Raw genomic sequence first — 27,995 nt, 5'->3', positions numbered from 1 at the left:
TTTAAAAATAACTCTTTAATTGTATGCACATAAGGGGAATAAAGGGCAGCACCAGGCTGACTGGGAAAGGAGCAAGGGATCGTGCCTCTTTCCCAAGGTCTGCTTGGCACAGTTCTGAGATCACACACACAGTGGGGCGGGCTGGGAAACAGAGTGAGGATGGAGAGACGGAGGCGAGGAGGAAGAGGCCGGGGATCGCAGGAGTCTCAGTCGGCACCCTCCAACACCGATTCACTCAGCGCGAGGTCCCAGTAGTGTTCAGCCCCATGCTTTTTGAAATGCTCACGGGCCATATTTTCTGTAGGGCACTGTTTGAACTTCATCTCTCCAAAGCTCCGGTCTTTGGCAGTACCCTGGAAAAGAAACAAGATCAATGATGAAAGCACTGTCACTGTGGGGGGCAGTGTTGTGGTAGAGGGTAAAGCTGCCACCTTTGATGCCAGCATTCCATACTACAGCCAGTGTGAGGCTCGGCTGCTCCGCTTCTCATCCAGCTCCCTGTTAATGCATTTAGGAAAGCAGCAGGGCATGACCCAAGTGTAGGGCCCCACAAATGTGGGAAGCCTGGAAGAAGCTCCCAGGCCCCTGGCTCTGTAGTGGCTCAGCTCCAGCTGTTGTGACAATTTGGAGAATGAAATAGCAAATGAAAGATCTATCTCTCCTCCCTAACTCAGCCTTTAAATATATGTATATTTAAAGATTTATTTTTTATTGGAAAGGCAGATATAAAAGAGAGAGAGAGAGATCTTCCATCTACTGGTTCACTCCCCAAGTGGCCCCAACAACTGGAGCTGAGCCAGTCTGAAGCCAGGAGTTTCTTCTGGGTCTCCCATGTGGGTGCAGGGTCCCAAGGCTTTGGATAGTCCCCAACTGCTTTCACAGGTCACAAGTAGGGAGCTGGATGCGAACCAGGGCCACCGGATTAGAACTGGTACCCATATGGGATCTGGCACATTCAAGGTGAGAACTTTAGCCGCTAAGCTATTGTGCCAGGTCCTTTCAAACACACATACATATATATATAATAATTATTATTATTTATTATTATTTTTTTAAGTGGGGCCAGTGCTTTGGCTCAACTGGCTAATCCTCTACTCCAAGCACCAGCATTCCATATGAGTACTGGTTTGTATCCTGGCTGTTTCTACTTCCTCTTCAGCTATGTGCTTATGGCCTGGGAAAGCAGTGGAGGATGGTTCAAGTCCTTGGGGTCCTGTACATGTATTGAAGGTCCAGAAGCTCCTGGCTCCTGCTCTGGCCATTGCGGCAATGTGGGGAGTGAACGAGCAGTTAAAACCTTGCTCTCCATATTTTCTACTCTCTGTACATCTGCCTTTCCAATTAAAAAAAAAAATCTTAAAAAATAACACTCTGATTTCATCCTTAAAAAAGAATTATTTACTTTTATTGGAAAGTCAGATGTACAGAGAGAAAGATCTTCCGTCAACTGGTTCACTGCCCAAATGGCTGCAATGGCCGGAGCTGACTGATCTGAAGCTAGGAGCCAGCATCTTTTTCCAGATCTCCCACGCAGGTGCAGTGCCCATATGAGATTTCAACATTTGCAAGGAGAGGACTCTAGACACTAGGTTACCATGCTGGGTAGCATGGACCCAGTTTTATTTTCTTTTAAGTTTTATTTATCTTTTATTAGACAGGCAGATCATCAGAAAGGGAGATACAAGGAGAAAGATCTACCCACTGGTTCAGCCCCCAAGTGGTTGCAATAGCTGAAAGCTGAGTTGACCCGAAGACAGGAACCAGGAGTTTCTTCCAGGTTTTCCATGTGGGTGCAGGGGTCCCAAGGCTTTGGTGTTGGGGTCCGTGCAGTGGATGTGGGGGGACGCGAAGGTGTGAAGAGTATTGTTCCATTGCAGGCAGGGCCGCAAAGAATTTCCCGCTGTTTCGCAGGGCCCAGTGGATGTCTCTACAACCACCTGAATGCAGTGCCACCTTCCTTTGCATGGACACTGGACTACCCTGTGGCATCCATTCAGGCATTATTTGCTACTGTGGAGTTGACTTTTTTACTCAATGTGAGCTTGGACGTTAATGTCAATAATAACGTCTTGCAAAAGGCCTTCTATTATTCCTACTGCCTTGGCTGTCCCCATTGACTTTATGCTAATCAAGGGACCTATATTTAGGCTTTTATTCTTTCCTTGATCTTTAAGTTCTCCTTTTCTTTGTGATACAAAATTAAGTTGTAGAATAAGAGTTGTAATAGGAAATTCTATTGTTTTTAGGTAAAACAAATGGCAGAATTATCCTTAGAAACACCCACTTGAGCATGATGTAAAAAGTCTGAGCCAGAGTTTGACTGTTTCTGTATAAATAAAGCGGACACTTTTCCCGCATTGTCCATTATGATCACGAAATCCTAGTGGTCTGTCTTTCTTTCCTCTTTGCGCCTCATCCACGCACCTTTCTCGAGTTCCAATCTCAGCTGGAGCTGGACTCTGGCACGTTGGGCCATCTTATTTTGTTTTCCCAGGCCACAAGCAGGGAGCTGGATGATAAGTGAGCAGCTGGGATACAAGCCTGCACTCACATAGGATCTGGGTGCTTGCAAGGTGAGGATTTACACAAGGCACCATCGTACTAGGCCCTTTTACTGTGTATTTATCCATGTAGCGTAAATATAATCAGCAAAAATGTTCTCCCAAATTAAAAAACAGATATCAAATGGTGTGTGTTGTGGTAAAATATGTTAATCCACTACTTGGGTTACCTTCCTCCCAATCACAGCGCCAGTTGTGTCCCAGTTACTTGGCACTTCTGACCCAGCTTCTTGCTAGAATGCCTGCACAACGGCAGATGGTACCCCAAGTACCTGGGTTCCCATCATCCATATGAGACTAGGACAAAGCTCCTGGCTCCACCTGGCCCACGCGTGGGCCTCTGTGGGTATGGGAAGTGATGGAGATCTCTTTCCAATAAATACATGGTAAAAACTACCTCCTCCTAGGAATAAAGAAAACCCACCTGGATTCCAAAAACAAATAAAAAACCAGCCGAGTCATTTAAAGGTTTACTTTCTGCCATTCTGCTGCTCTGCTTGACTTGACTAGTTGAGTATAAACCAACAGGAACTGGCGGGGTTCTAGCTTAGTGCTGTGCAAAAGCTCACTCACCTCCCAGACTAGTACACATTTGTTGGTTTTCTTCACAGCTTCTTCATCAGACTCCTCATCATCTGGAAAAAAGACAAGGTAGCTAAATCTTATTCTACACAGACTACAGACCACAGAAGATTTAAGTTCTAAACAAACTTCAGATTCTCACGTTTCTTCAGATTCTCTGAAATACTGTTACCCTTTTCTGTACATTGAAACCGCTTTTTTAGAATTTTTTTTTTTAAAGACTTGTTATTTTTATTGGAAATGTAAATGTACAAAGAGGAGAGAGAGAAAGAAGTATCTTCCATCTGCTGGTTCACTCCCCAAGTGGCCATAACGGCCGGAGCCGAGCCCATCTGAAGGCAGGGGCCAGGAGCTTGTTCCAGGTCTCCTAAGGAGGTAGGCCCGTCCTTCTGCACAGTCCCAAGGACTTGGGCCAGCCCTTACTGCTTTTTTTTAGGTTACAAGCACGGAACTGGATGGGAAGTGGAGCAGATGAGACATGAACTGGTGGCCACACAGGATGCAAGCGTAACTGGGCAGATTAGCCAGCTGTGCTACCATGCTGGCCCTAGAAAGGCTTTCTTTTTCTTTATTTTTCTTAGTCATTCATATGTCTACTGCTCTGGGTAGACAGTAACATTAATTTATTCAACAAGAATTTACTGAGCAATTACTATGAGTCAAGAGCTATGCTACGAAACGGCTGTAAGGAAACTAGTAAAGAAAGCACTCATTCTAGGCAATTTGGGATCAGGCTTCAACTATCACCAAACTTTTATCCAGATGGAGGAGGAAATATATACCAAATGAAAATCTTAGTAATACTTCCAAAAGGAAATAAATTATATTTGATTATAGCATATAATCAAATACACACATTAATCAATATATAACATAATCAAATATTAAAAATACATAATCACATAAATAGTACATACATAATCTATACAAAGTATACCTTAAGTACAAATGAAGTACTAAAAGGGGGCCAATGTTATGGCATAGTAGGCAAAGCTGCAGACAGCAAGGCATCCTATTTGGTACCAATTCTACTCTCACTACTTCACTTCTGATTCAGCTCTCTGCTAATGTGCCTGGGAAAGCAGTGCAGGATGACTCAAGTATTTGGGTTTTTACACCCTTGTGGGAAATCTAGATGAAGCTTCTAGTTGTTGTGACCACCTGGAAAATGAACCAGTGGATCCAAGATCTTTGTCCATCTCTTCTCTCTCCGTAATTCTGCCTTTCAGATAAAAGGGCCCACAGTTTGTAAAAGTCAAGAAAAGTGAGGTTCTCTGCGAATACAGGTCTCCAACATGGGAAGAACACGCATGGATGGAAGCCTGAGTTCAGGAAAACATCAAGCATCTATGTTAAGACAAGACAGGTTTGGGCAGAAGGACAAAAAGCATACGTTTTGATCAAAGCAGAAAGCTTTCTTTCTAAATATAAAAATCTTTTTTTCAGTTCTTTATAACAAAACAAAACAAAACAAAACAAAAACCTTTTAATAAAAGCACAGTATAACACATATACTATACCCAGAAATGCATGGCTTGTTGCATTTTCACAAACTAAACAGACTCTTGTAAGTAACTAGTACTCAAGCCCAGGACATTCAGGGAAACCAGCTGTTAGAGAAGCCTTAAAGGATATGCAGAATAACTAACACTCACCCATATGACTATGTGATAAATACTCTATCACTATTTAGTAGGCCTGTGGTATGAATGGATCTTTCTAAATTTCTGAACACCATCTAACGTTACCAAGTGTCATAGGAGGGAACAACACGAACAGAGAGGTACCCTGTCCCCACCTCCCAAGCTCTCCCACTTAAGCCCCTCTAACCCCCATTCACCATCTCCCTTCGTGTTAGATGTCTGCTCATCCCATTTTATCCGATGCAGCATAAGACGCTTAAATTTCTTCTGGGCCTTGGGGCCTGGAAACAGAGAAGGAGAATTTTGCCAGAGTTGAAAGAAACTTGGAGCTCGCCCAATACTCAAAGACAATAATGCAGTAGCTAAAGCAATCCCAGGAACCACATCTCGGGGCCTTCTACTTTAAGAGCCACAGACTCGCACAGGCTTCCCAGGCATGGCGTCCTGACACTCTTATTCTCCCTTCTTCCCATAATGCTCATCTCTTCAGGCCTATTGCAGTCGTCTGGGGAAAGACTCCCTCAGTTTTTTCAGACTCACCCCCTTCCACTACTACCACGTTGACATCCTTGTGCAGTACCACCACCCCCGTCAGGTACAGCTGCCCAGCATTGGCCTCAATCTTGAACTTCTTGGCTGGGTTGCTCAAATTTCGAACTCTGGAGGAGGGAAAGTTTAGTTATGTCTTCCGTCTTAGCATCAGGAACATGTCTGAATGGAATGGCAAATAAATGGATGGATCCAAAGTAGATTTCTCTCTAAAAGACACAAGCCTCTGGAGTAAGCAAATGTATGAATTCTTAAAAGATACAACTGATAAGCCTGCAAATATTTCCACTACGTTGTATTTCTTCACAGTCTAGCACTATACATGTTGTAACAAATAACAGATAACCAAAATCTACTCAAGAATAGGAAGTTATTCACTGTTGTTCAAAAATATTTAGAAATGTTATTTGATTTTTAGAAAATTTCATTTTTATTTTGAATGACAAAGAGACAGACACAGAAACAGAAACCTTGCACCTGCCAGTTCAATGCCCAAATGCCTACAGTAGCCAGGGGTTAGCCAGGCCTTTCACCCCATATCAGCACTGGTTCTAGCCCCCAGCTGCTCCACTTCTGGTCCAGTTCCCTGCTAATAGCCTGGGAATAGCAGCAGAAGATGGCCCAAATATTTAGATCCCTGCCACCAATCTGGGAGACCAGGATGAAGCTACTGGCTTCAGCCTGGCCCAACCCTGGCCAGTGTGGCTACTTGGGAATGAGCTTGCAGATGGGAAATCTAGCTCTCTGTCTCTTTCTCTCTCTGTAACTCTACATTTCAAAGAAACACATCTTTCAAAAAATATTTGTAACATTCAGATACATTTTTCGGGATGAGGATAAAAGAATTACTGAAATACATGTGCATAAAACTATGACTACTGGGGTCAGTGTTGGGCCACTGTACTGGCCATCTGTGCAGTGAAGCAGCAAATGGAAGACTTCTCTCTGTGTCTCTCCCTCTAAATGCTCCTTTCAAATGAATAAACTTTTTTTTTTTTTTTTTTAGAAAATATCACTACTTAAGAAATTTTAATGCCTAAAATAGTAAGATACTTCATACCGCACAAAGGATGAACTACCCTTAGTTCACATTTTGTCCTGAGTAAGTACAACCATTTGTTTATTCTTCAGAACTACTGTTGGTTAGAAAAGATAGTCTGTGATGGAGGAATTGGATAGCCATTAAAAATAAGTCTTTAACCTTCACCCTGTGAAACAATCACTAGATCTTGACTGGTCATTAAAAGTGAGAAGGTACAGCCACTAGGTCCACTGTGAGACACGATCCTATCTCACGCATTTGGAAAATAGGCTGGTACTGCTAAGAGCAAGTACCCAGAATGGGTGGCCCAGAATGGACACCTACCTATATACAGATATGTGTACCCCCTGTGAAATATCTTCTTTAAGCTTTTTAATTTTCTTGACCTTTCTCTGTTCTGCTGTAAGCTTTCGGGCAGCGTTGGCTTCTTCATGCGCTCTGTCGTGACAGGAAGGACATCCACAAGTGAGAAAGGCATTGCAGATCAGAGGCAGGGCTGAGGGAGAGAGAGAGCAACGGAGGACTCTCCCCTCCCTCCAAATATGGATCCCCCAGAAGAGTCTGGAAAGGGTACCTGCCCTGGGCTGCCACCCAATCCCACGGCACTTACTTCTGTCTTTTTGCCATCTGAGCTCTGACATGGGCTTCTACCTTCGTGGGATCTTGAACAGCTTCTGTTCCTAACACTCGCATCAGATTAGAAATTCTCACTGCAGAGAGAGAGAGGACAGCACTCAGTTTTCTAAGTCACTTCCCAAGCTGGAATAATGTTACATCTCTTCTATCAATTCGTATCATTCACCTATGTCAAATCTCTGCTCAAAAATCACTTTCTCCAGTAACTCTTATCTTGAAGATTCGTATCCTCTAAAGAATTAACTCAATTAATGCATGAAGCCTGAAGTATGAAACCTACATTTCTATTATTTGAAAATTTACAAAACACAAAGACCTTTCATAAATTTGCTATGTTTCACACTGATCACAATGCCTAGTGAAAGCTTCTTTACATGACGGTACTCATTCAAATGCGAGGAACGGGGGTAGGTGTTGTGGCATGGCGAGTAAAGCCACTGCCTGAAAGGTCGGCACCTCATTCGGGTGCCAGCTGGTGTCCAAGATGCTTTATTTCTACTCCTGTTCCTTATAAATGGCCTGAGAAAAACAGAGGAAGATGGCCCCCAAGTGTTTGAGCCCCTGCTACCTACATGGGAAACGCAAATAAAACTCCCTGACTCCTGGCTTCATACTGGCCCTGCCCTGGTCATTGTTGCCACAAGCAAGGAGCTGGATGGGAAGCGGGGCTGCCAGGATTAGAACCGGTGCACATATGGGACTGTGACACATTCAAGACGAGGACTTTAGCCGCTAGGCTATTGCGCTGGGCCCCTTTCTTTTTTAAAGATACATTTATTTTTATTGGAAAGACAGATATTCAGAGAGGAGAGAGAAAGTTTCCATCCATCGGTTCACTCCCTGAAGTAGCCAGGGCTGGGCCAGGGAGAAGTCATTCGCTGGGATGCCACGTGACTCTCACGTGAATGGCAAGGACCCAAATACGCAAATCATCATGTTTTCTCCCAGCATTAACATCAGCAGGAAGCTGGATCCAGAAGTAGTGCGGGGACTCAACCCACGCACCCTAACGTGCCTGATGCCCATTCCATCATTTTCATTTTAAAAATGATGCCCATTCCATCATTTTCATTTTAAGAAAATGTAAAGAATTATGTACATAACCCAATGTAGAGACTAAATCTACCATCTTCACAAATTTCAGAATAATCTATAGGGTCAATAAAAGTTTAAAATAAGCCTTCAAAGATCTAACAATGAGTGTGCTGATCTGTCTCAATAAGGAAAGACAGTACAGAATCTTGAGATGGAAGAACACACAATTCTGTGAAGTAGAAGGCAGACATATGTTGAAGCTCCTATGGCGTAAAGAGCTTGCCAGCCTGTCCGGCTGCAGGGTTCTGTACCTTTGGGTTCTGGAGGAGGCATCAGGCCCAGCCTGACTTTCTCTTGCAGCTCCTTCTGTGCTTCCCTCCTCGTTTGCCTCCGAAGTTTCTTCTGTTCCTTCTTTGTAAGATATACCCCTAGAGTAACTGGTGTGTCGTTGTCAACTGTTAGGCAGGGAAAGGAGGAGAATCAATCAGTAGAACTGTTAACTACATTGAAAGACTCTTCACTTGATTATTTTTAAGTTGCAATAGGGATATTATGGTGACGTGTGTAAAAAGCATCTTTGTCTTGCATTAAGTAGGGTTCCAGGTTCTCTTGAAGCAGCTGAACCCATGCACTAAGTGATCTGCAGCAAGTACAGAAAACAAAATCTGAGCCGCTCTGGCTGCTCTGAGTGATGATTAAGTTAGAAGTCTCAAGAAAGCCATTTAGATCCTACCTCTGGAGCCTTAAAACTTACTTAAAAACCACTCAATGAAGGACTCTGTGATTTTACAGTCATGAAGAACATTTACTCAATCATTGTACATAAACACCAAAGACTCCTTCAGGTGCAGCAGAGCTCATGAATCAAAAGTGAATGGTGGTTAGGGTTTGGTATAATCCAGAGAACAAGTCCATCATGTATACAGTCCTATTGCATCATGCTGCTCTAGGCCCGTAGGCTGAATAATCCACACAGTACCTGGAGGATTGAGCTGGGCTGGATGTTCAACAAGATTTGTGATTCCAAAATAATCTTCCCTCTTGGGATTTTGCTCTGTACTACAATTGGAGGAAGAAAAGAACACAAGAAACCTGGGTAGAGATGATTCTAAGACAGGTGTCTCAAACACAATTAAAAACCTGCTTTCCACATAAAATATGTGTATTTTTTTTAGTATTTTTTTTAGTATTTATGCATCAGTAACACATAAATTACACGTAACTTCACAATAACTCGTCCCACTAAGGTTGGAGACACTCTCCACCACAGTCGCGTGCCAGGTTTTTCCTGCCCTCACACTCCCAATGGAAATCCCCATCTCTAACACCATGTAGCACGGTGACGGAGCAGATAACAGCCTTTATGCTCCCTCTCCCATCAAGTAAGACTATCTGCTTTACTGCAAATGTATTATAAGTACCTCTATCATACATCCAAAATGTGCAAGCAAGAAAACAATATGCTAAAAATAAATCACAAATGAATAAGAAAAGGAAATAGAAGATTGTGGATTCTAAAAATATTATTTGTGGCACTGATTTTTCCTACCTTAACCAAAGAAAATGAAAGCATGATGCATTATTTACAAATAGACAAGACTGGATATAGCTACCTATTTCAGATTTAAGAGTACATTTTACGCACAAGTACCATTTCACCCACTAAAAATTATTAATAAACTTACAGGTCAAAGCCATTGGGGATGATGTACGAATCCCACCACTCAATTTCAGGGATATCTCCTTCCTTTAGCTCCTTCTTAGGAGCAATGAGAGCAAGCCTAGTTGAAGTATGGATTCCTGTTTTTCGAGCTGCCTGTGAAATCTCTGCTTGAAGCTTCTCCAGTTGAGCCTAAAGAAATGTTAAACCAAGACAGGAGGACTGAAATTGGAGTCAGAGAAACAGAGAACTGGGGGCCAGTGTTGTGGTAAAGGGTGTATAGCCATTACCTGTGGCGCTGACATCCCAAATGGGGCACTCCAGTTTTGGTCCCACTAGTGTGCCTGGGAAAGCAGTGGAGGATTGCCAAGGTCCTTGGATCTCTGCACACATGCATGTGAGACACTAGGAAGAGGCTGCTGGCTCCTGGCTTCGCATCTGCCCAGCTCTGGCAATTATGGCCAACTGGGGAGTAAACCAGCAAGATGGAAAATTTCTATTTTCTTTCCCTCTCTCTCTAATTCTGCCTTTCAAATAAATAAATCAGCACTGGTTTACTCCCAAAGCAAGTGGCTACAACAGCCAGAGCTGAGCCAATCTGAAGCCAGAAGCCAGAAATTTCCTCTAGCTTGCCCACATGGGAATAAGACCCTAGGGCTTTGGGCCATCCTTTTTTACTTTCCCCAGTCACAAACAGGCAGCAAGATGGGAAGCAGAACAACTGGGACACTAACGGGTGTCCACATAGCATTCCAGTGCATGCAAGGCGAAGGCGAGGATTTAGGCACCAGGCTATTGTGCCAGGTAAAAATCAATAAATTAAAAGAGAGAGAGAGAGAGAGAGAGAGAAAAGTACAGGGCAGGTGTTTGCTGGAGTGGTTAAAAGGTTAAGATGCTGTTTGGATGCCCACATCCTGTATCACCAGGGTGCCCAGCCTTCAGTCCCTGCTCCACTTCCAATTCAGGCTTCATTCTGAAGTATATCTTGGAAGGCAGCAGGTGACAGCTCAAGAACCTGGGTCCCTGGCACCAAAGTGGGAGACACAGATGGAGTTTCAGGTTCCCAACTTTGGTCTTGCCCAATCCCAGTTGTTGTGAGCATTTTGGAAGTGAATACCAGATCAAATATATCTCTCCTTCTTAGCCTTTCAAATATATGAAAATAAACAACTAAAATTCATAAAAGAAAACAGGAAGTGGCAGAATTCTAAATTTTGAAACATTCTATTATTGAACTCTTCATACCTAATGCAACCAATAAAATTTTTGAGAATTTAAAAGATATTCTACCTTATTTTATCTTTGAATTATAATTCACTTACATACATCTCATCCTCAACTCTCTTCCTTTCAGTATATATGTGTGGCAAACAACTGGAATTGGGCGCTGGTTCTAATCCTGGCGGCTCCACTTCCCATCAAGCTTTTCTTAGTTACTCAGGAAGTTTCAAATTTTTTCCTTCCACTATCAATTGTATGTGAAAAATGTTCAAATTCAGTTTATTTCCACTGAAGTAGGAAGTAGTTAAGAAGCGAAGTCAACTCAAAATCAAGGAATAAATTTATTATTTAAAAAAATTATTCATTGCTTTAATTGTCTATTTGTGTAATTTCCTAAAGCAGAAGAACTGGGTTATTTTTCCTTTTTTTTTTTGTCTGTTTATAAAAAAAGTTTTTTTCAGTTAAAAGGCAGAGTGACAGGGTGAGTACAGAGAGAGAGAGACCTGTTTTACTCCCTAAAGGGCTGCAACAGCTCATGTCGGTTCCGGCTGAAGGCAAGAGCCCAGAATTCTGTGAGTTCAACTGGAAACAGAGCAGCCAGAACTGGAACTGCTGCTCTGACATGGGGTGCTGTTACCCCAAATAGCAGCTTAACCTCAATATCAGCCCATAAATATTTCTCTATTTAATTCCCTAACTTCCCCCAAATTTGCTAAGACTACTCTACAGCAGATACCTTTGTCCGTAATCGCTGAGCAATCTTCTCAAATTTGCCCTTGTCATGGAATTTAAAAGTACGTCTCTGGCGCTGGGAAGGGGCAATGGAGACTCGAGGGTCAAAGAAGGTATTCGACTCCAAATCTTCTGATGGCTTTTCTTTCAGCTGTTGCTTGAACTGCTCCCTCTTCACAGCACGAATATTCGCCTTCAAAGTAGGCATGCGGTGTGTCAGCTCAATCTCCTTGCCTGTGGCATCCACAGTGCGACCCTGCTCATCTAGGATCAGTGGTGTAGGTTTAGTCTGATCTTTTAACTCTACTTTCCTGAAAAAGCGTCCACAAAGAAATAAGCCTTGTTATGGAACATTAAGGCAATCAAAGGACAAACAACAATAGATAGAACAAAGTACAGCCCCCAAAAGACCATCAGGTAAAATAATTCCAGCAAACACAACCTCATCAGCAAGTAACATTACAATGAAACACATGAAAATGGGGGCTGGCATTGTGGCATAGTGAGTTAAGCCACCACCTGCAACACCAACATCTCATAAGGGAACTGGCTCAAGCCTGGGTTGCTCTACTTTCAATACAGCTCCCTGCTAATGTGCCTGGGAAAGCAGTGGAGGTGGTTCAAGTGCTTTGGTCTCTGTACCTACATGGGAGACCCAGAAGCTCCTGGCTTTGGCCTAACCCAGCCCAGTCATTACAGCTATCTGGGGAAGTCCACACTCCTCTTGGTCTCTGTGTCACTAAGCCTTTCAAATAAATCAAAAACAGAAACAGAGACTTGGCACGGTAGCCTAGAGGATAAAGTCCTTTCCTGGAACACCTGGCATCCCATGTGGGAAACCCAGAAGAAGCTCCTGGCTCCTGATTGGCATAGGTCTGGCTATTACAGCCACTTGGGGAGTGAACCAGCAGTTGGAAGATCTTTCTCTGTCTTTTCTTCTCTGTAAATCTGACTTTTCAATAAAAAGTAAGTCTTGGGACTGGTGTGGTAGCCTAATAGCTAAAGTCCTCACCCTCCATGTGCTGGGATATCATATGGGTGCTGGTTCTAATCCCAGCTGCTCCACTTCCCTTCCAGCTCCCTGTCTGTGGTCTGGAAAAGCAGGATGATGACCTAAAACCTTGGGATCCTGCACTCACATGGGAGACCCAGAAGCTCCTGACTTCTGACTTGGGATCAGTGCAGCATTGGCCATTGTGGCCACTTGGGAAGTGAACCAGGGACAGATCTTTCATCTGTATCTCTTCTTTGTAAAATATGCCTTTCCAATAAAAATAAATCTTAAAATATATAAATATAAAAAATATATACATTTTTTTAAAGATTTATTTTTACTATTTTTTTATTGGAAAGGCGGATATACAGAGAGGAGAGACAGAGAGGAAGATCTTCCGTCCGATGATTCACTCCCCAAGTGAGCGCAACGGGCCGATACTATGCCGATCCAAAGCCAGGAGCCTCTTCCAGGTCTCCCACGCGGGTGCAGGTTCCCAAAGCCTTGGGCCGTCCTCGACTGCTTTCCCGGGCCACAGGCAGGGAGCTGGAAGGGAAGCGGGGCTGCCAGGATTAGAACCGGCGCCCATATGGGATCCCGGGCGTGCAAGGCGAGGACCTTTAACCACTTGCGCCACTGCGCCGGGCCCTAATATATACATTTTTTAAAAAGCTCCACTCCTCCCCCCAAAAAAACCTTAAAATTGGTTACTTGAATATATGACACAACTAAATCAAAGGAATTGATTAATTCTTTTGTTAAGAATCTGTGACTCAGGCCTGGCGCAGTTGTCTAGTGGCTAAAGTCCTTGCCTTGCATGCCCGAGGATCCCATATGGGCACTGGTTCTAATCCCAACAGCCCTACTTCCCATCCAGCTACCTGCTTGGGACCCTGTACCCTCCTGGAAGACCCAGAAGAAGCTCCTGGCCTCAGATCAACTCAGCTCTGACTGACCACTGTGGTCACTTAAGCAGTGAATCAGTGGATGGAAAATCTTCCTGTCTCTCCTCTCTATGTATCTGACTTTCCAATAAAAATAAGAAATAAATCTTAAAAAAAAAAAGTCTGTAACTTAGCTTTCTTTATACTTGAATACTTGAGTCAGTCCTAGGAACTAGATTAATCAGAAGCTGTGCCTCCCACAGTGTGACTTCATAGATAAAACTGAATGAGAAACTAGGAGATCTGGTTTTATTCCTAGCTTCAAAGTAGATGAATAATCTTAATCTCTACTCTATCCATTATAGAAGAAATCAAGAGAACAAATCTAGTTGGTACTTATCAACCACACACAAGGAAAAGAACCCATGATTTACTTCCTTTGGAAAAAGAGGATCAGTAACATTCTAAGGTGTTCATGACTTCTTAAGCTTCAGGAATGAAAAGGGCCTCCACGAGATACTCACGGGGGAGCAATGCCCATGGCATGGAGATTGGCCAGGCCCACCATGTTAGCATTGCCGATGAGACCTGGCTTCAGGGCCAGCTGGGCTTGGATGCGAGCTTGGAGCTCAGCTGCTTTCCTTGCCTTCTCAATGGCATCATTCATGAACGTGGCGGCCTGCGAGGGCTGAATAGTGTTGCCAATTGGAAGTCGCTCTGGTTGGGAGGAAGAAGTAGTCTTTGGCTGTGAGACAGAGAAAATGACATCAGAGGGACTGAGACAGTGGTCAGTTAGACAGCCTGCCAGGGGCCGATCGTCGTGGCTGACTATGGAATGAAGCATGCAGTTACCTTCTGGACAGGCTTGGAACTCTGTGACAAGCACTACTTCTTAGAGTAATTTGGACACAATACCTGAGGTGTAGGGGGGCTAATAAAGCTCAGCTGTTTTTTCCTTTCTTCGATTTGTCTTGTCGCTGCCTCCATCATCTGCTTGATCTGCTCTCCAGGGGAATAAGAATTGAAAAACAAACAAACAAAAAAACATTAATTTTTTCCATGCAGATTCCAAAACCCAAAAACATTCTGAATGACTCAAGCCTATTTTTCTTGCATCACAGACTAGAAAACTTAGTAAAAACAGTCTTATATGGTGGAACAGTAAAGATTTTCAACCTATTTCTGCAATATTTTCAACCTATTAGCATGTTAGGTAGTAACACAGCTTGGTAATTAAGACTCAGTGTGGGGCCAGCATTGCAAAACAGCCAGGGTAAGCTGCATCTGCAATGCAAGTATCTTATATCTCAGTACTAGAGTGACAGGAGTTCCAGTTCCCCTGCTCCTGTGCTTGGGAAAATGGTGGAAGATAGCCCACAGTCTTTGGTCCCTGCCATGCATGTAGGAGACCTGGATGGAGCTTCAGGCTCCTGGAATGGAGATAATGGTGCTCCTTAATTATCTCTGGAAACCCCTTCTTCTGTCCTAAAGTTCGGAATAATGACTCAAGGCTACTGCCTACTCCTTCTACACTTTCCAAAAATTGCCTGCTCTCATGGCTTTCAAGATATTAAAAAAAAAAAAAAAAGCAAAAAATATTGTGTGATCTATTAAGAGGCTTCAAGAATTTAGTAGAAAATGGAATTACAAGATTAAGTTTATTTCAGTGCCAAAAAACCCCTTGTAATCCCTGCTCAATTTTTTTTATAATTCGGATTGTCAATGAACTTTCTGAAGACAACTCACTGTTCAATATTCAAAAAATTACAAAAGGGTATACTGTGAATTTTCCCATCCCTGTTCTTCATAAAATACATCATGAGTTTCATTTTTTCCAGAAATATCACACATAAATGCAACCCATCCTTCTGTGTGACTGTACTCTATTCCCTTTCTCAAAAATTTATTTTTAAGATTTAAGGCAGATTTATTTATTTGAAAGTCAGAGTTACAAAGAAAAAGCCAGAAATGCCTTCTGTCCACTGTTTCACCCTCCAAGTGGCTCTGACAGCCAGAGTAGAGCAAGGCAGAAGTTAGGATCCTGACAGGAGTTTCAACCAGGCTTCGCACACTGTGGAGGTCTAAGCACTCGCCCCACCTTCTGCTACTTTTCTCAGTCCATTAGCAGGAAGCTGGCTTGGAAGTGGAGCAGCTGGGACACAAAACTGCACCCGCACAGGACACTGCTATCACAAACAGAAGCTTTACCAGCTATGCCACATAGCAGCCCTCTTCAAATTTTGCATAAGATATATTTATTGCTTATACAGTATCAAAAAGGATCTGCCAGTGCTCACTTAAAAAACTTCTTGAATATGAACTTAACTTGAAAATTATTTATGGATATTTCCTCTATATTACAACTGGAAATTCTCATCTACAATCAAGTCAAGTTATAAAAACTTAATTTTCTCAATGACAAACTGAGGTAGATAATTGGGCAAATAACATGCCACACACCTTGTTTACCACATAGAAGGCAATTTCAACAATCCTTAACCAGAACACTCCTGGTTAAATCAAGCGATGCTAAAACATAAAGCAGAAAATAAAACTTCCTAAAGTGCTAATCATGAATTTAAAACAAGAACCCACACACCTTTTGCTTCTTCAACTCACCTGAAGCTTAGTCAGCATGCCAGGGCTCTCGGATGGAGGCCCTGGAATCACCTCTGGCTCCTCTTCCACCTCTTCAAAACGGGGTATTCGACGTTTCTTTACTCCTGATGATTCTTTGGAAATCTCAGAGTCATCACCAAACACCTCCTAAAGGAAGCCAAAATGAAAGAAAAGTTGTATCCCTCCCCACTGGGCCAAAGGGAAGAATCACTCTAATCCTGCACAGCAGTTTGTGGCTTTTCCCAGGGGAATATGATACAACCTTGCAAATAGCTACTACCAGAAGCAGGGTCTTCTAGACTCTCCACCAGTGGACTAGCTCACCCAACTTTATCATTTTATTACTCCAGGCAAACAGATGCCATCCTCATGTTCTAATAAATGCTCCCATCTCAAGGTCTTCACAAATGCTACTGACTATGCTACTACCCATATTTGAAATTTTTCACACTCCCTACTTTAAATTCTGCCTAAAACTGACCTTTTCTAGTAAGTTTTCCTCATCATAACCTTAGCCCATTCTAAACACACTTCTGTTTCACCTCCTCTTAATATTTATGAGCTTGTTTCAAATTAGGTTAAACTATGCTGTTGGTATTCTGTTTGTCAAGTGACAGAACTTTCAATGTTTGTACTTCCTCCCAACTGGTGTCTAAACTCTTCCAGGACAAGGGCTTTCTCTTTCTTCTTTAATATTCCCCAATAACATTTTTGTCACTTTCTTCTCATCAGGCACTGGGAACTCAAGTATGTTGACTAATTTGCAAGGTGAACGTAACAGGACCAAGAGTGGCCAACCGGAAGGGACAATGGGAAAAAGCAAATGTACACACCGGTGGAAGGCTTTGGGTGACATCCCCTCTTCACTAGGAGGGCTCGTGTTTTGCAAGGACATATCCTCGGCCAGGGGTGAGCGCTTCCTGGAACTCCTACAGTTCAAGAAAAAGGACTCTCCCATAATATATTGTGTGGTATGGGGACGTGAATGGACCAAAAATGGGACCCATATCCCAAGGCTATCTAAATATCTCCTTCAAGAAACCATTTTCATTAATCCCACCCACTACAACTTCATTCACAGCATGTCTTCAGCATTTACACAACTGCATGCCCTATAATACTGTTTTCACATACAGATCTGTGTAAACTGTGGGTCAACCATTTGAGTTTTAATCTAATAAAATCCAACATTAAGTCTGAAATGTTGTGGGAATCCTAAAATTTACATGAAACCACTGTTGAGATTTTATAACCTGAGAGTGTATTTTGCTGTACCCTCTATCCTTTTTAAATTGTAAATTAAAAAAAAAAATCTATTATTTATTTGAAAGAGAAAGACAGAGTCAGAGAGATATCTTCCATTTGCTGATTTACTCCCTAAACGCTCACAATGGCTGGGGTGGGGTCAAGCTGAAGACAGAGCTGGGAATTCACTGTAAGTCGGCCTTGTAGGTAGCAGAATCCCAGCTACATCAGTCAGTACCTGCTGCCTCCAATGGTCAGCAATAGCAGGAATCTGGAGTCAGGAATGGAGTCAGGTACCAAGCCCAGGTGCTCCACATATGGGACATGGGTGTCCTGAGCAAAACACCTACCTCAGATTGCAAATTTCTTTAAGGCAAGGACTACCGCTCATTCTTTTGATCACCCTACAATCTCCACAAGGGGCACATGAGTGCACTTTCCTTGCTTACACAGCCTTGACAGAAAACTAGAAACTGCTTATCCACAATTTTGTACCTCAGGAAAAGCAACAAGATCGTCAAGGTATTAAAAACACTATGGAATGTTTACAATGGTATCACAGAAATAACTTAGGCCATGACCAATTAACAACTACAGAATAAGAAAATGTAGCAGGTAAGAGTGCTGAGGACCCCTCTCAGGACCCCACTCACGGGCCGAGTCACCTGCAATATGATATACAGCAGATGGCAGGCTTTCAAGAACATATTATGTAATAATAGTTCTTTTTTAGGTAGCCATCTACAGGTGCTCTGCAGAGAAACCTCCATAAAGAAGCAATATTGAGATCTACAGCTCAGGTAGCAGTGGAATCATATCCTAAAGCAACTTGATGGGCTTCAAATAAATCAAAGCATAAAATCTTGGCGCAATCAGTTTGTAAGAGAAAAAAAAAAAAAAGAAACACAGGGAAATGTAACAAACTCCTCGCAGTATATGAACAAGGATAGAACTACCATTTCTTTGAAATGTCTTAATTCTTAAATTGAGTTCATCATCATCGTAAGACGGTGATAATACAAATTCACCCCCTCTACCTTAATGGATACGAATTCCTCTGGAACAATACGTATTCTAGTACTAGACAACAAAATGTGGCCCAGGTAAGTCCAGAAACTTTGCTATCATGCAAAACCCTCCCCAGCACATTAGACGGTGAATTGTTAACCTACCTTTAGTTCTCGTTTTCTACTCCTGTCACTGCTAGACTTGGAATGCCTGGAGCTCCGGCCTTCCTCCACGGCCTCAAACAATTTGTCCACAAATCGTAGTGTAGAATCATCGAGAAAGGGTTTCAGATGGTCTGACATGAAAAGAGTGGTAGAATTAAAAAGTAAGGATATTTAGTCTAATAATATTATATATATAAAGTATTACATATAATATACAGCAACACTGGAATTCTACCCCCAGAAGCAGAATGTTTTTCAACTTCTGCAGAATCCCCATAAAATTTCTTACATCAAATGACTCTGCTTTATGAGAAAAAACAAAAGAGTTCAATTACAAATTTTTTTAGAGTAGGAACCAGTATGTGAAAAAAATCTGTTGAGGCACATCAAAATTTAGGATGAAAAACTACCCTAGTTTTTCCCACATAACAAGCTGCAGGAGTCTAGCAGTAACAGTATCCACCTTTTCTATGTATTTTATGAAGACCTCTGTATGCAGGATATCAATCTGAATTTCTATATTCCTATCTGATTTTACATATATCTAGGTAAATCTAACTTTAAGTGACTTAGTACGGTGATCACAGGAAATCAATGTGAGATTGTAATATGCCAAGAAGGAGTAAGAAAAACAGATTCAGAAGGTACATACCAGCTGCCTTCTTCTTGTCCATGCCTTTCCCCACACAGTTCAACGCTGCTGTGACCACTGTGGGCTCTGAGAAACCCAGTACCCTCTTCACTGTCTTCTCTATCCATGGTTTCAGTTCATCCAGCTCCCTCTTCGACAGTGCCATTGTTTGGGACAAGGAAGAATTCAACACTACACCTAAGTAAACAGAGAAAAAACAGTCAAGTTAGACGAAAAAAGCGATAATTAAGTACCCAGAGCAATGAGTAGTGCATCAGAAATGTCCTCACTCCTTTCTCAATGTCTTCAGCCCTTTTAAAGGCAAAAATTTTCAGGCCCAGTGCGATGGCCTCGTAGCTAAGGTCCTCACCTTGAATGTGCTGGGATCCCACATGGGTGGCAGTTTGTGTCCTGGTGGCCCTGCTTCCCATCCAGCTCCCTGCCTGTGGCCTGGGAAAGCAGCTGAGGATGACCCAAAGGATTGGGATCCTGCACACATCTGGGAGATCTAGATGAAGCTCCTGGCTCCTGGCTTCGCATTGGCACAGCACCGGCCATTACAGTCACTTGGGGATTGAATCATCGGACAGAAGATCTTCCTTTCTGTCCCTGTCTCTGTATATCTGACTTTGCAATAAAGATAAATAAATCTTTAAGAAAAAAAAGAAAAAATTTTCCCCAAGAACCAGTCATACTTCAAAACAGGAAGAAACAGATTCCATTTGATTTTAATCCTAATTCAGTAATAATCAACGAAATCTGTGGAGTAAAGCAAAGCAAAACAAAACAAAGCTGCAGGTTTATTGGAAAGGCGGATGCACAGAGAGGAGAGACAGAGTGGAAGATCTTCTGCCTGATGATTCACTCCCCAAGTGAGCGCAACAGCCGAAGCCAGGAGCCTCTTCCGGGTCTCCCACGCGGGTGCAGGGTCCCAAGGCTTTGGGCCGTCCTCGACTGCTTTCCCGGGCCACAGGCAGGGAGCTGGAAGGGAAGTGGAGCTGCCGGGATTAGAACCAGCGCCCATATGGGATCCCGGGCATGCAAGGCGAGGACCTTAACCACTGCGCCATCGCCCCGGGCCCAAAACTGCAGGTTTAAATAAAATAAGTCTAATAAATTAGTTTTAGCTTCCTTTTGATCATGTTGAATCAATGAAGACTTGTACACAAGAGAGCGTCAGGCAAGAGATTGGTATAGTGGCTTGAAACACTAAGTTGCCAAATCCCACCTCTGCTTCGCACTGCAGTGAGAGATGGCTCAAGGACTTCAGTCCCCGTCACCCACATGAGACATTTAAATGCATTCCAGGCTCCTAAGTATGGTCTGCTTCAGCCTCAACTACAGTGGGCACTTGGGAAGTGAACCAGCAAATTGAAGATCTCTATCTCTTGTATCTTTTTTTTTTTTAAAGATTTATTTATTTTTATTGCAAAGTCAGATATACAGAGAGGAAGAGAGACAGAGAGGAAGATCTTCCATCCAATGATTCACCCCCTAAGTAACCACAACGGCCTGTACTGTGCTGATCCGAAGCCAGGAGCTCTCCTGGGTATCCCACATGGGTGCAGGGTCCCAAGGCATTGGGCTGTCCTCAACTGCTTTCCCAGGCCACAAGCAGGGAGCTGGATGGGAAGCCGGGCTGCTGGGATTAGAACTGGTGTCCATATGGGATCCCGGAGCATTCAAAGTGAGGACTCTGGCCGCCAGGCCACTGCGTTGGGCCCATCTTGTACCTTTTTTAAAAAAATGTTTCAAGCAAATAATCATAAATAAATAAGTAAGTTTAAGGGGCAGTTATTTGCTGGATCAGTTAAGACCCCCACTTGCAGGGCAGGTATTGTGGTGCATCAAGTTAAGCCACAGCTTGAGACGCCTGCATCCCATGTCAGAGTGCCAGCTTGAGTCCCGGCTACGCCCCTACCAATACAGCTTCCTGCTAATGTCTGGAAAGCAGAGGATGCTCCTCATGCACATGGGAGACCTGGATGGAGTTCTTCAGCTCCTGGATTCAGTGGTGAGCTAGCCCCAGTTGCGGACATTTGGGGAAAGAACCAGTGGGTTCAGATTTCTGCTAATCTTCCTTTCAAATACATAGGTTAATAAATACATCTTCAGCCAACAAACCCTGATGAGAATGCTTGTTTTGTGTAGCAGAGTCCCCGGCTCCAATCCTGGAGGAAACTGGGAGGCAGCAGGTGACAGCCTGAGTACTTGGGCTGTTGCCATGTATACTTGAGTCCGTTCTCCAAATGCCGGCAACAGCCAGGGCTGGACGCACACCAGAGCCAGGACCCAGGGGCACCATGCAGATCTCCCACAGGGGTGCCAGCAGGCCCAGTCTACTGCCCCACCACAGAGAGCAGAATGACCTACCTGCTTTCACACACTAAAGGGCACCCCAAGACACAAATCAAAGATTGCATATTTACAAGCCGTGAAGCCTGTGTTTACTCAAGCACCAAGGGAGAGCAGTGTAGAGGGTACTGAGGATATAACCAGCAAAACCCAAGAATCCTGGCCACCACAGGGTTTACACGCCACTACATAACTAAATCCGCGGGCCAGAGAGCATCAGTGACTGGAAGACCAGAGCTATAGACCTTTACTGTCATATGAAACACTTATGCCCAAGCACCATACTAAGTGTATTCCGGCTCAGCCCAATCCCCTGTAAGATGTCAAAGAGAAAAAGTTTCCAACAGTAACCTCTGCAACTGACCAAATGCTCTACAATAACGGCGTGGGGGTGGGGAGACTGGGGTGCAGACAGGAGGTAAGGCAGAACGTCGGGAGGGGCAGGCAGCAGAATGCAATCTTCTCAAAGAATTCCTTCCTCCACGCCCTTCCCGAGTGTCCCCAGGAGCCCCCTGCTCCTGTTTTCATCCTCTCCCTGATCTTCTCCCTCCCCCTGTTCTGTCCACTCCTCACCTCAGAGCTGGTCTCCCCAACCTCGGCCCCTTCCCGCCCCCGCCCTTTGCCTCTCCACAATCTCCTTCCAAACCTTTCTATCCCCCAAAATGTGTGCTTCTCTCAACCTCCTTCCCGCTGAACCCTGCAGCCTCGTCCTGCGCCCAGGGGACGGAGCCCTCGATCTCCGGGAGCTCCGACGAGCACACAGCCTAGCCGGGCCCGGGGCCACTACTCACCTCACAAACTTCAGCCCCTGAGACGGAGCCCGAACGTTACACCGGAACCGGAAACCCTCTGAGCGCCCTACGGCCTGCCGTCGCTACCGCCAGGGCGGCCGCCACGCTGCGGTCCCCTGACACGTGACCAGGGAAGGGCCGGGCCGCCCGTTCGCGCAGCCGTAGTGGCGGCTCTCCTTGCAGCGGCGCGCATGCGTGCAACACTCCTAAGGTTTGCTCATCGGAGTTGCCGGCTTTCGGTTTGCGCGGGGAATCGAGATGTCTACAAAGTTAAAGTAACCTCAAGTGCTTTTCAAAATGTTTCAAAATTGGTTTCCTCTTGTGGAGAATACGTTCGCTAACCAAGTCAAGGTGGAGCTGAGAGCAGGATGTCCGCGCGCAACCGCACGTCCGTCGTGACAGCGCTGATCCCCGGCGGTCGTCGCCCCTCCGAACAGTGGGGCCAGAGAGCAGCCCAAAACAGGACGAGCTTAGGAAGACTCGGAAGAAAGTGCCTTCCTCCATCCCTGTCTTTGTTTCATTGATTTATTGACAGAGTTGGTGATATTTATCAATTGCTTATTACTGTATGCTAGGCACTGGAAATATTGCCTTAGGGATTAAGAGAGCCGACAGACTGCCTGGGTTGATTGTGTATCTTTTTAAAAAAGATTTATTTATTTTTATTGGAAAGGCAGATATACAGAGAGGAGGAGAGATAGAGAGGAAGATCCGTCCGATGATTCATTCCCCAAGTGACCGCAATGCCCGGTGCTGTGCTGATCTGAAACCAGGAGCCAGGAATTTATTCCAAGTCTCCGGACACGGGTGCAGTCCCAAGGCTTTGGGCCGTCCTCGACTGCTTTCTCAGGCTACAGGCAGGGAGCTGGATGGGAAGGAGGACTACCAGGATTAGAACCGGCGACCACATGAGATCCTGGTGTGTTCAAGGTGAGGACTTTAGCCAGTAGGCCACCGTGCTGGGCCCTGATATCGTGACTTTAGGCAAGCTGATGTTTTCTTATCTGTAAAATATAAAATATTTACATGAAACTGCCCATTTAGAGCTGCTGAGATGAGCTGAGCATATGCAGGTAATACAGACAGGGATTAGCTAATTGAAACTTCCCCACACTAATACCACTTATTGTTTACATAAGACATTCCAGATAATTTAAGTGAATGAAAACTAAGCTCCTGGGGCAGGCCTGCAGGTTAAGATGCTCACATGCCACATTGCAATATGTGCACTAAATTCCTAGCTGACTTCAGCTTCCTTCCACACAGGTCCTGGAAGATGGTGTTGATGGTTCAACTAGTGAATTGCCACCCACTTGGGAAACCTGGGTTAAGTTCTGGGCTCCCAGGTTCAGTACTGGCCCAGGTCCAGGCCTAGCCACTGTGGGCACTAGGTGGCAGGTAGAAACGCATACCTGCTACCTCCTGAATTTTCTTTTAAGATTTATTTTATTTTTGGGTCCAGCACGATGGCGCAGTGGTTAAGGTCCTCACCTTGCACGCCTGGGATCCCATATGGATGCCGGTTCTAATCCCGGCAGCCCCCGCTTCCCATCCAGCTCCCTGCCTGTGGCCCGGGAAAGCAGTCGAGGACGGCCCAAAGCTTTGGGACCCTGCACCCGCGTGGGAGACCCGGAAGAGGCTCCTGGCTTCGGATCGGCATAGCATCGGCCGTTGCGCTCACTTGCGGAGTGAATCATTGGACGGAAGATCTTCCTCTCTGTCTCTCCTCTCTGTATATCCGCCTTTCCAATGAAAAGATTTATTTTTATTGGAAAGTCAGAAATACAGAGAGGAAGATCTTTTGTCTGATGATTCACTCCCCGAGCAGCCGCAATGGCTGGAGCTGAGCCAGTCTGAAGTCAGAAGACAAGGGGTCTGTTCCAGTTCTCCCATGGGGGTGCAGGTTCCCAAGGGCATTGGACCATTCTCGACTGCTTTCCCAGGCCACAAGCAGGGAGCTGGATAGGAAGTGGAGCTGCTGGGATTAGAACTGGCACCCATATGGGATCCTGGTGTGTTCAAGGTACGGACTTTAGCCGCTAGGCCACTGCGCTGGGCCCAGTTACTTTTTTTTTTTTTTTTTAAGAAAATGAGGAAGGCCAGGAATATTGGGATGGGATACCACCCTGGCTCCCACATGGAAAAAGGCACTGCAGATTCTGCAGGGAAGGTGGTGTGGGATGATCTGGAGTGTGAGCAGCTGAGGGCATGTTTGATGGGGAGGAGTGATTTCTAGCGTCTTCCATGGACCAGGTGACTGCACTTGCAGATAGGCGAGGGAGCTGAGGTGGAGTGGCTTAGAGGGGGGAAACTGGAGGACACGTCTGGGTCAGGTCCACTCACCTGCCCACCTAGGAGGCCTCGGTTGGGCTGCCACTTGCTGAAGCACACAAAAGCTGGGGTTAGGGTGTATGCCTGGTTGGGCTAGGTTGCGGTACCCACTTGTGGGTGTCAGAGCAGGGGTGAGCCACATTAGGTTGGGCCACAGCACCTACCAGGATGCCAGTGAATCAGTCAGATCTGGGGACAGATTCTATAGGGGAATTGTTGGTTTGTCTTTGTGGAACTACATCACCTCCCAGTTTACAAGGAGAGTTGGTGATGGTTACTGACTGAGCAAGGCTGGACAATAGAACTCACCTGACAGAAACCCATCTGACACTTGCAGGAGTTGTTGCTGGGAAAGGGCTGATCTGAGCCAGGCTCCACCCACTGGAACATGCAAAGGCTTGGATTGTGGGCAGACCATGCCAAGTAGGGCTGCTGCACTGACCGGCATGTGTGATATCTGGGGTTGGGAACTGGCCTGGTAGGGGAACTTGGGGAATTGCCCTGCTAGGCAGCAGCTCCCACTTGGGGCAGGCCAGGCAAGTCCATAGCACTCCTTAGTATTTCTTTGGGTCGGATCTGGAGGCAGGTCTGGGTCAGGCTGCAGCAACCACCAGTGAAAGCTGAGAGTTTGGGTGGACCATGCCAAGCTGGGTACAAGCATGCACAAGCATGCGCAAGTCCAGGGTTGGCAAGGGAACTGTGGGGAGTCCCCTGCTGGGCTGCAGCTTCCACTGGTGAGTGCAAGAACCAGGGCTGCGGATGCACCAGGCTGAGCAAGGCTGCAGCACCCATTGGCCTGTGTGTGGGTGGGTTGGAGGGTGAGCCAGACTAGGTCAGGCTTTGGCATGCACTGGCACTTTTGAGAGCCACAATGTATGTGGGATAGGACAGGCTAGGCCACAGCACTTGTCGGGTCACATGAGAGCTGGATCTGGGGTGGGCCAGGCTGAGCTAGGCTGTGCCACATGCTGGCACACAAACTGGGGCTGATTGCAGGCCTGGTAGGGTTTGGGGGATCACCCTGACCAGGCTGTGGCACTCACTGGTGTGCATGAAGACTGAACCGCCTGTGGCAAGCTGGGATGGGCTAGGCTGCAGAATGTGTCAATTGGCGTGAGAGATGGGGTTGGGGGTGGAACTGACCAGACAGCCACGTCCACTAGTAATGTGTTGGCTGGTGCAGGTGACAGACCACACCTGGTCCTGCACAGGTTGGTCAAGTCTGACCACATAAGAGTCAAATCTGAAGTCACTCCAGGTGAGGTTTCTGGGGGACTGCCCAACTACATGGCTGGACTCAAATCCCAGCCACTGGGAAAAATCCCAAGATAGGTGGTCTGACCTTGTAGTTTGTGCATCAGACAGCATACCCAGATGCACACGGGAGACATCACAGCCAGCTCATGTAGGCCAGCAGAGGATGTCGAGTGCCATGTCAGAGGATGCAAAGTAGAACCAGGTAGACCGCTCTCTTGACCAAACTTTGCAGCGAGTGTCTGGGTCCATGGATGCACACTGAGGTGGACTTGGTTAGCCAACAGATCTTGGAAAGATTTGCTCAGTCTTGGTGCAATGAAGTTTGCAACGGCTCAGAACTATCAAAAAAACACTCAACTAACACCCTTGGAACACTCTTCCCCACATCAGGGTCAATAAGAAGTTATCAATGGCTGTCTAACATCCCCATGGGCTGATGTAGTGACAGCAAGGCGTGACCTCCTACCATTTCTCCTCTCCCCCACAGGAGACCAAAAACCAAATAAAACAAAACAAAACCTGAAACATTTGTCCCACCACGTTCCTACATACCTGACCCTTCCAACACTAATCAGAGGCTCACATAGGAATGTATCCCTCTTAACTATGTAAACAATATTAAAAATAAAGTTGGGCCCGGTGTGATAGCATAGCTGCTAAGGTCCTTGCCTTGAACCCACCAGGATCTCATATGGTCACTGGTTCTAATCCCGGCAGCTCCACTTCCCATCCAGCTCCCTGCTAGTGGCCTGGGAAAGCAGTCAAGGACAGCCCAAAGCCTTGGGACCCTGCACCCGCGTGTGGGAAACCCAGAAGAAACTCCTGGCTCCTGGCTTTGGATTGGCTCGGCTCTAGCCGTTGTGATTATTTGGGAAGTGAACCATCGGACAGATCTTCCTCCCTGTCTCTCCTCATCTCTGTATATCTGCCTTTCCAATAAAAATAAATAAATCTTTAGGAAATAAAATGTAAAACTAAAGAGACAGTAACTAGTATGTCAAGGCACTGGTAAGGTGGCATATCAGTCTAACCATTTACCTGTGACGCCAACATCCCTTATGGACATTGGTTAATGTCCCAGTTGCATCACTTGTGATCCAACTCCCTGCTTATGGCTTGGGAAAACAGTAGAGGATGGCCCAAGACCTTATGCCCCTGGACCCTTGTGGGAGACCAGCAGGAACCTCTGGCTTCAGATCAACCCAGCTCTGATCATGGCAGCTATTTGGGGAGTCCACCAGCAGATGAAGATCTTTCTCTCTGTCTTTCCCCTTTTCTCTCCTAATTCTGGCATTGTGGGTAAGTTGTTTCCTGTGACAATGGCATCCCACATGGGTACCAGTTCATGTACCAGCTGCTCTACTTTCTGTCTGACCAGCTCCCTGCTTGTGGCCTGGAGAACCAGTGGAGGATGGCCCAAAACCTTGGGACCCTGCACCCATGTGGGAGACCCAGAAAAAGCTCCTGGCTCCTGATCAGCTTAACTCTGGCTGTTGTGGCCACTTGGAGAGTGAACCAGCAAATGAACCAGTAGATGACGACCTCTTTCTCTTTTCTCTGTAGATCGGAATTTTTAATAAAAATAAATGAATCTTAAAAAAAAAAAAAAAAAGTGCTGCTCCCTGGAGATGGCCCGGGAAAGCAGCAGAGGATTGCCCAAGTTTCTGGGCTTTATACACCTCTTTGGAGACCTGAATGAAGCTCACGAGTATCTGGGAATAAATTAGTGGAGATGGAAAATCTCTCACTCTGTCTCTTTTAGCTCTTTCGAAAAAGTCTTTATTTTTATTCTTTAAATATATTTTTATTTTTAATTTTGAGTTATGTGGTACAATTTTGTATAGACTGGGACTCCCCCCAAAACTCCCACCCCTGACAGATTCTCCCCATTTTACTACAATGGTGTAGTCCTTCATAAGGAATAATTCTATCAGTCTCTTATTTAAGTGTACCCCGACATCGCTGGTACAAACAATGTCAGACAGTCCATCCTTCCTTGTCTACACATGTCCAACAGTTTCATTGGGAATCCATCTTTCGTCTGGAAGCAGGGAT

At 45.0% G+C, this 27,995-nt stretch overlaps 1 protein-coding gene across 4 annotated transcripts; it reads right to left on the bottom strand.

Annotated features, from left to right (window-relative positions):
- Positions 1-22,489, bottom strand: PRPF3 (pre-mRNA processing factor 3). Of its 4 annotated transcripts, none has more exons than XM_040998500.1 (16): positions 22,353-22,489; positions 19,228-19,404; positions 18,576-18,706; positions 16,159-16,305; positions 14,455-14,538; positions 14,064-14,284; positions 11,666-11,972; positions 9,734-9,900; positions 9,028-9,107; positions 8,360-8,503; positions 6,988-7,087; positions 6,702-6,815; positions 5,327-5,445; positions 4,984-5,067; positions 3,135-3,196; positions 1-353 (listed from the first exon to the last, which is right to left on the bottom strand). In XM_040998500.1, exons 2-16 carry the CDS (start codon positions 19,370-19,372, stop codon positions 207-209), a joined length of 2,052 nt encoding a protein of 683 aa, XP_040854434.1. In that variant the 5' UTR covers positions 19,373-19,404; positions 22,353-22,489; the 3' UTR covers positions 1-206. The 4 variants fall into 4 exon arrangements, with proteins under 4 accessions (XP_040854434.1, XP_040854435.1, XP_040854436.1 ...); XM_040998501.1 differs by having other exon boundaries at positions 19,228-19,357; positions 22,353-22,413; XM_040998502.1 differs by lacking the exon at positions 16,159-16,305 and having other exon boundaries at positions 22,353-22,419.
- Between the last annotated feature and the right edge of the window lie 5,506 nt (positions 22,490-27,995).

Source organism: Ochotona curzoniae, unplaced genomic scaffold (genome assembly GCF_017591425.1).
Source record: "Ochotona curzoniae isolate NIBS_2020 unplaced genomic scaffold, NIBS_Ocur_1.0 scaffold_1037, whole genome shotgun sequence".
In the NCBI taxonomy this organism is placed as follows: domain Eukaryota; kingdom Metazoa; phylum Chordata; class Mammalia; order Lagomorpha; family Ochotonidae; genus Ochotona; species Ochotona curzoniae.
The sequence above is the reverse complement of the archived record's forward strand: the minus strand, read 5'-3'. Positions and strand labels throughout refer to the sequence as shown.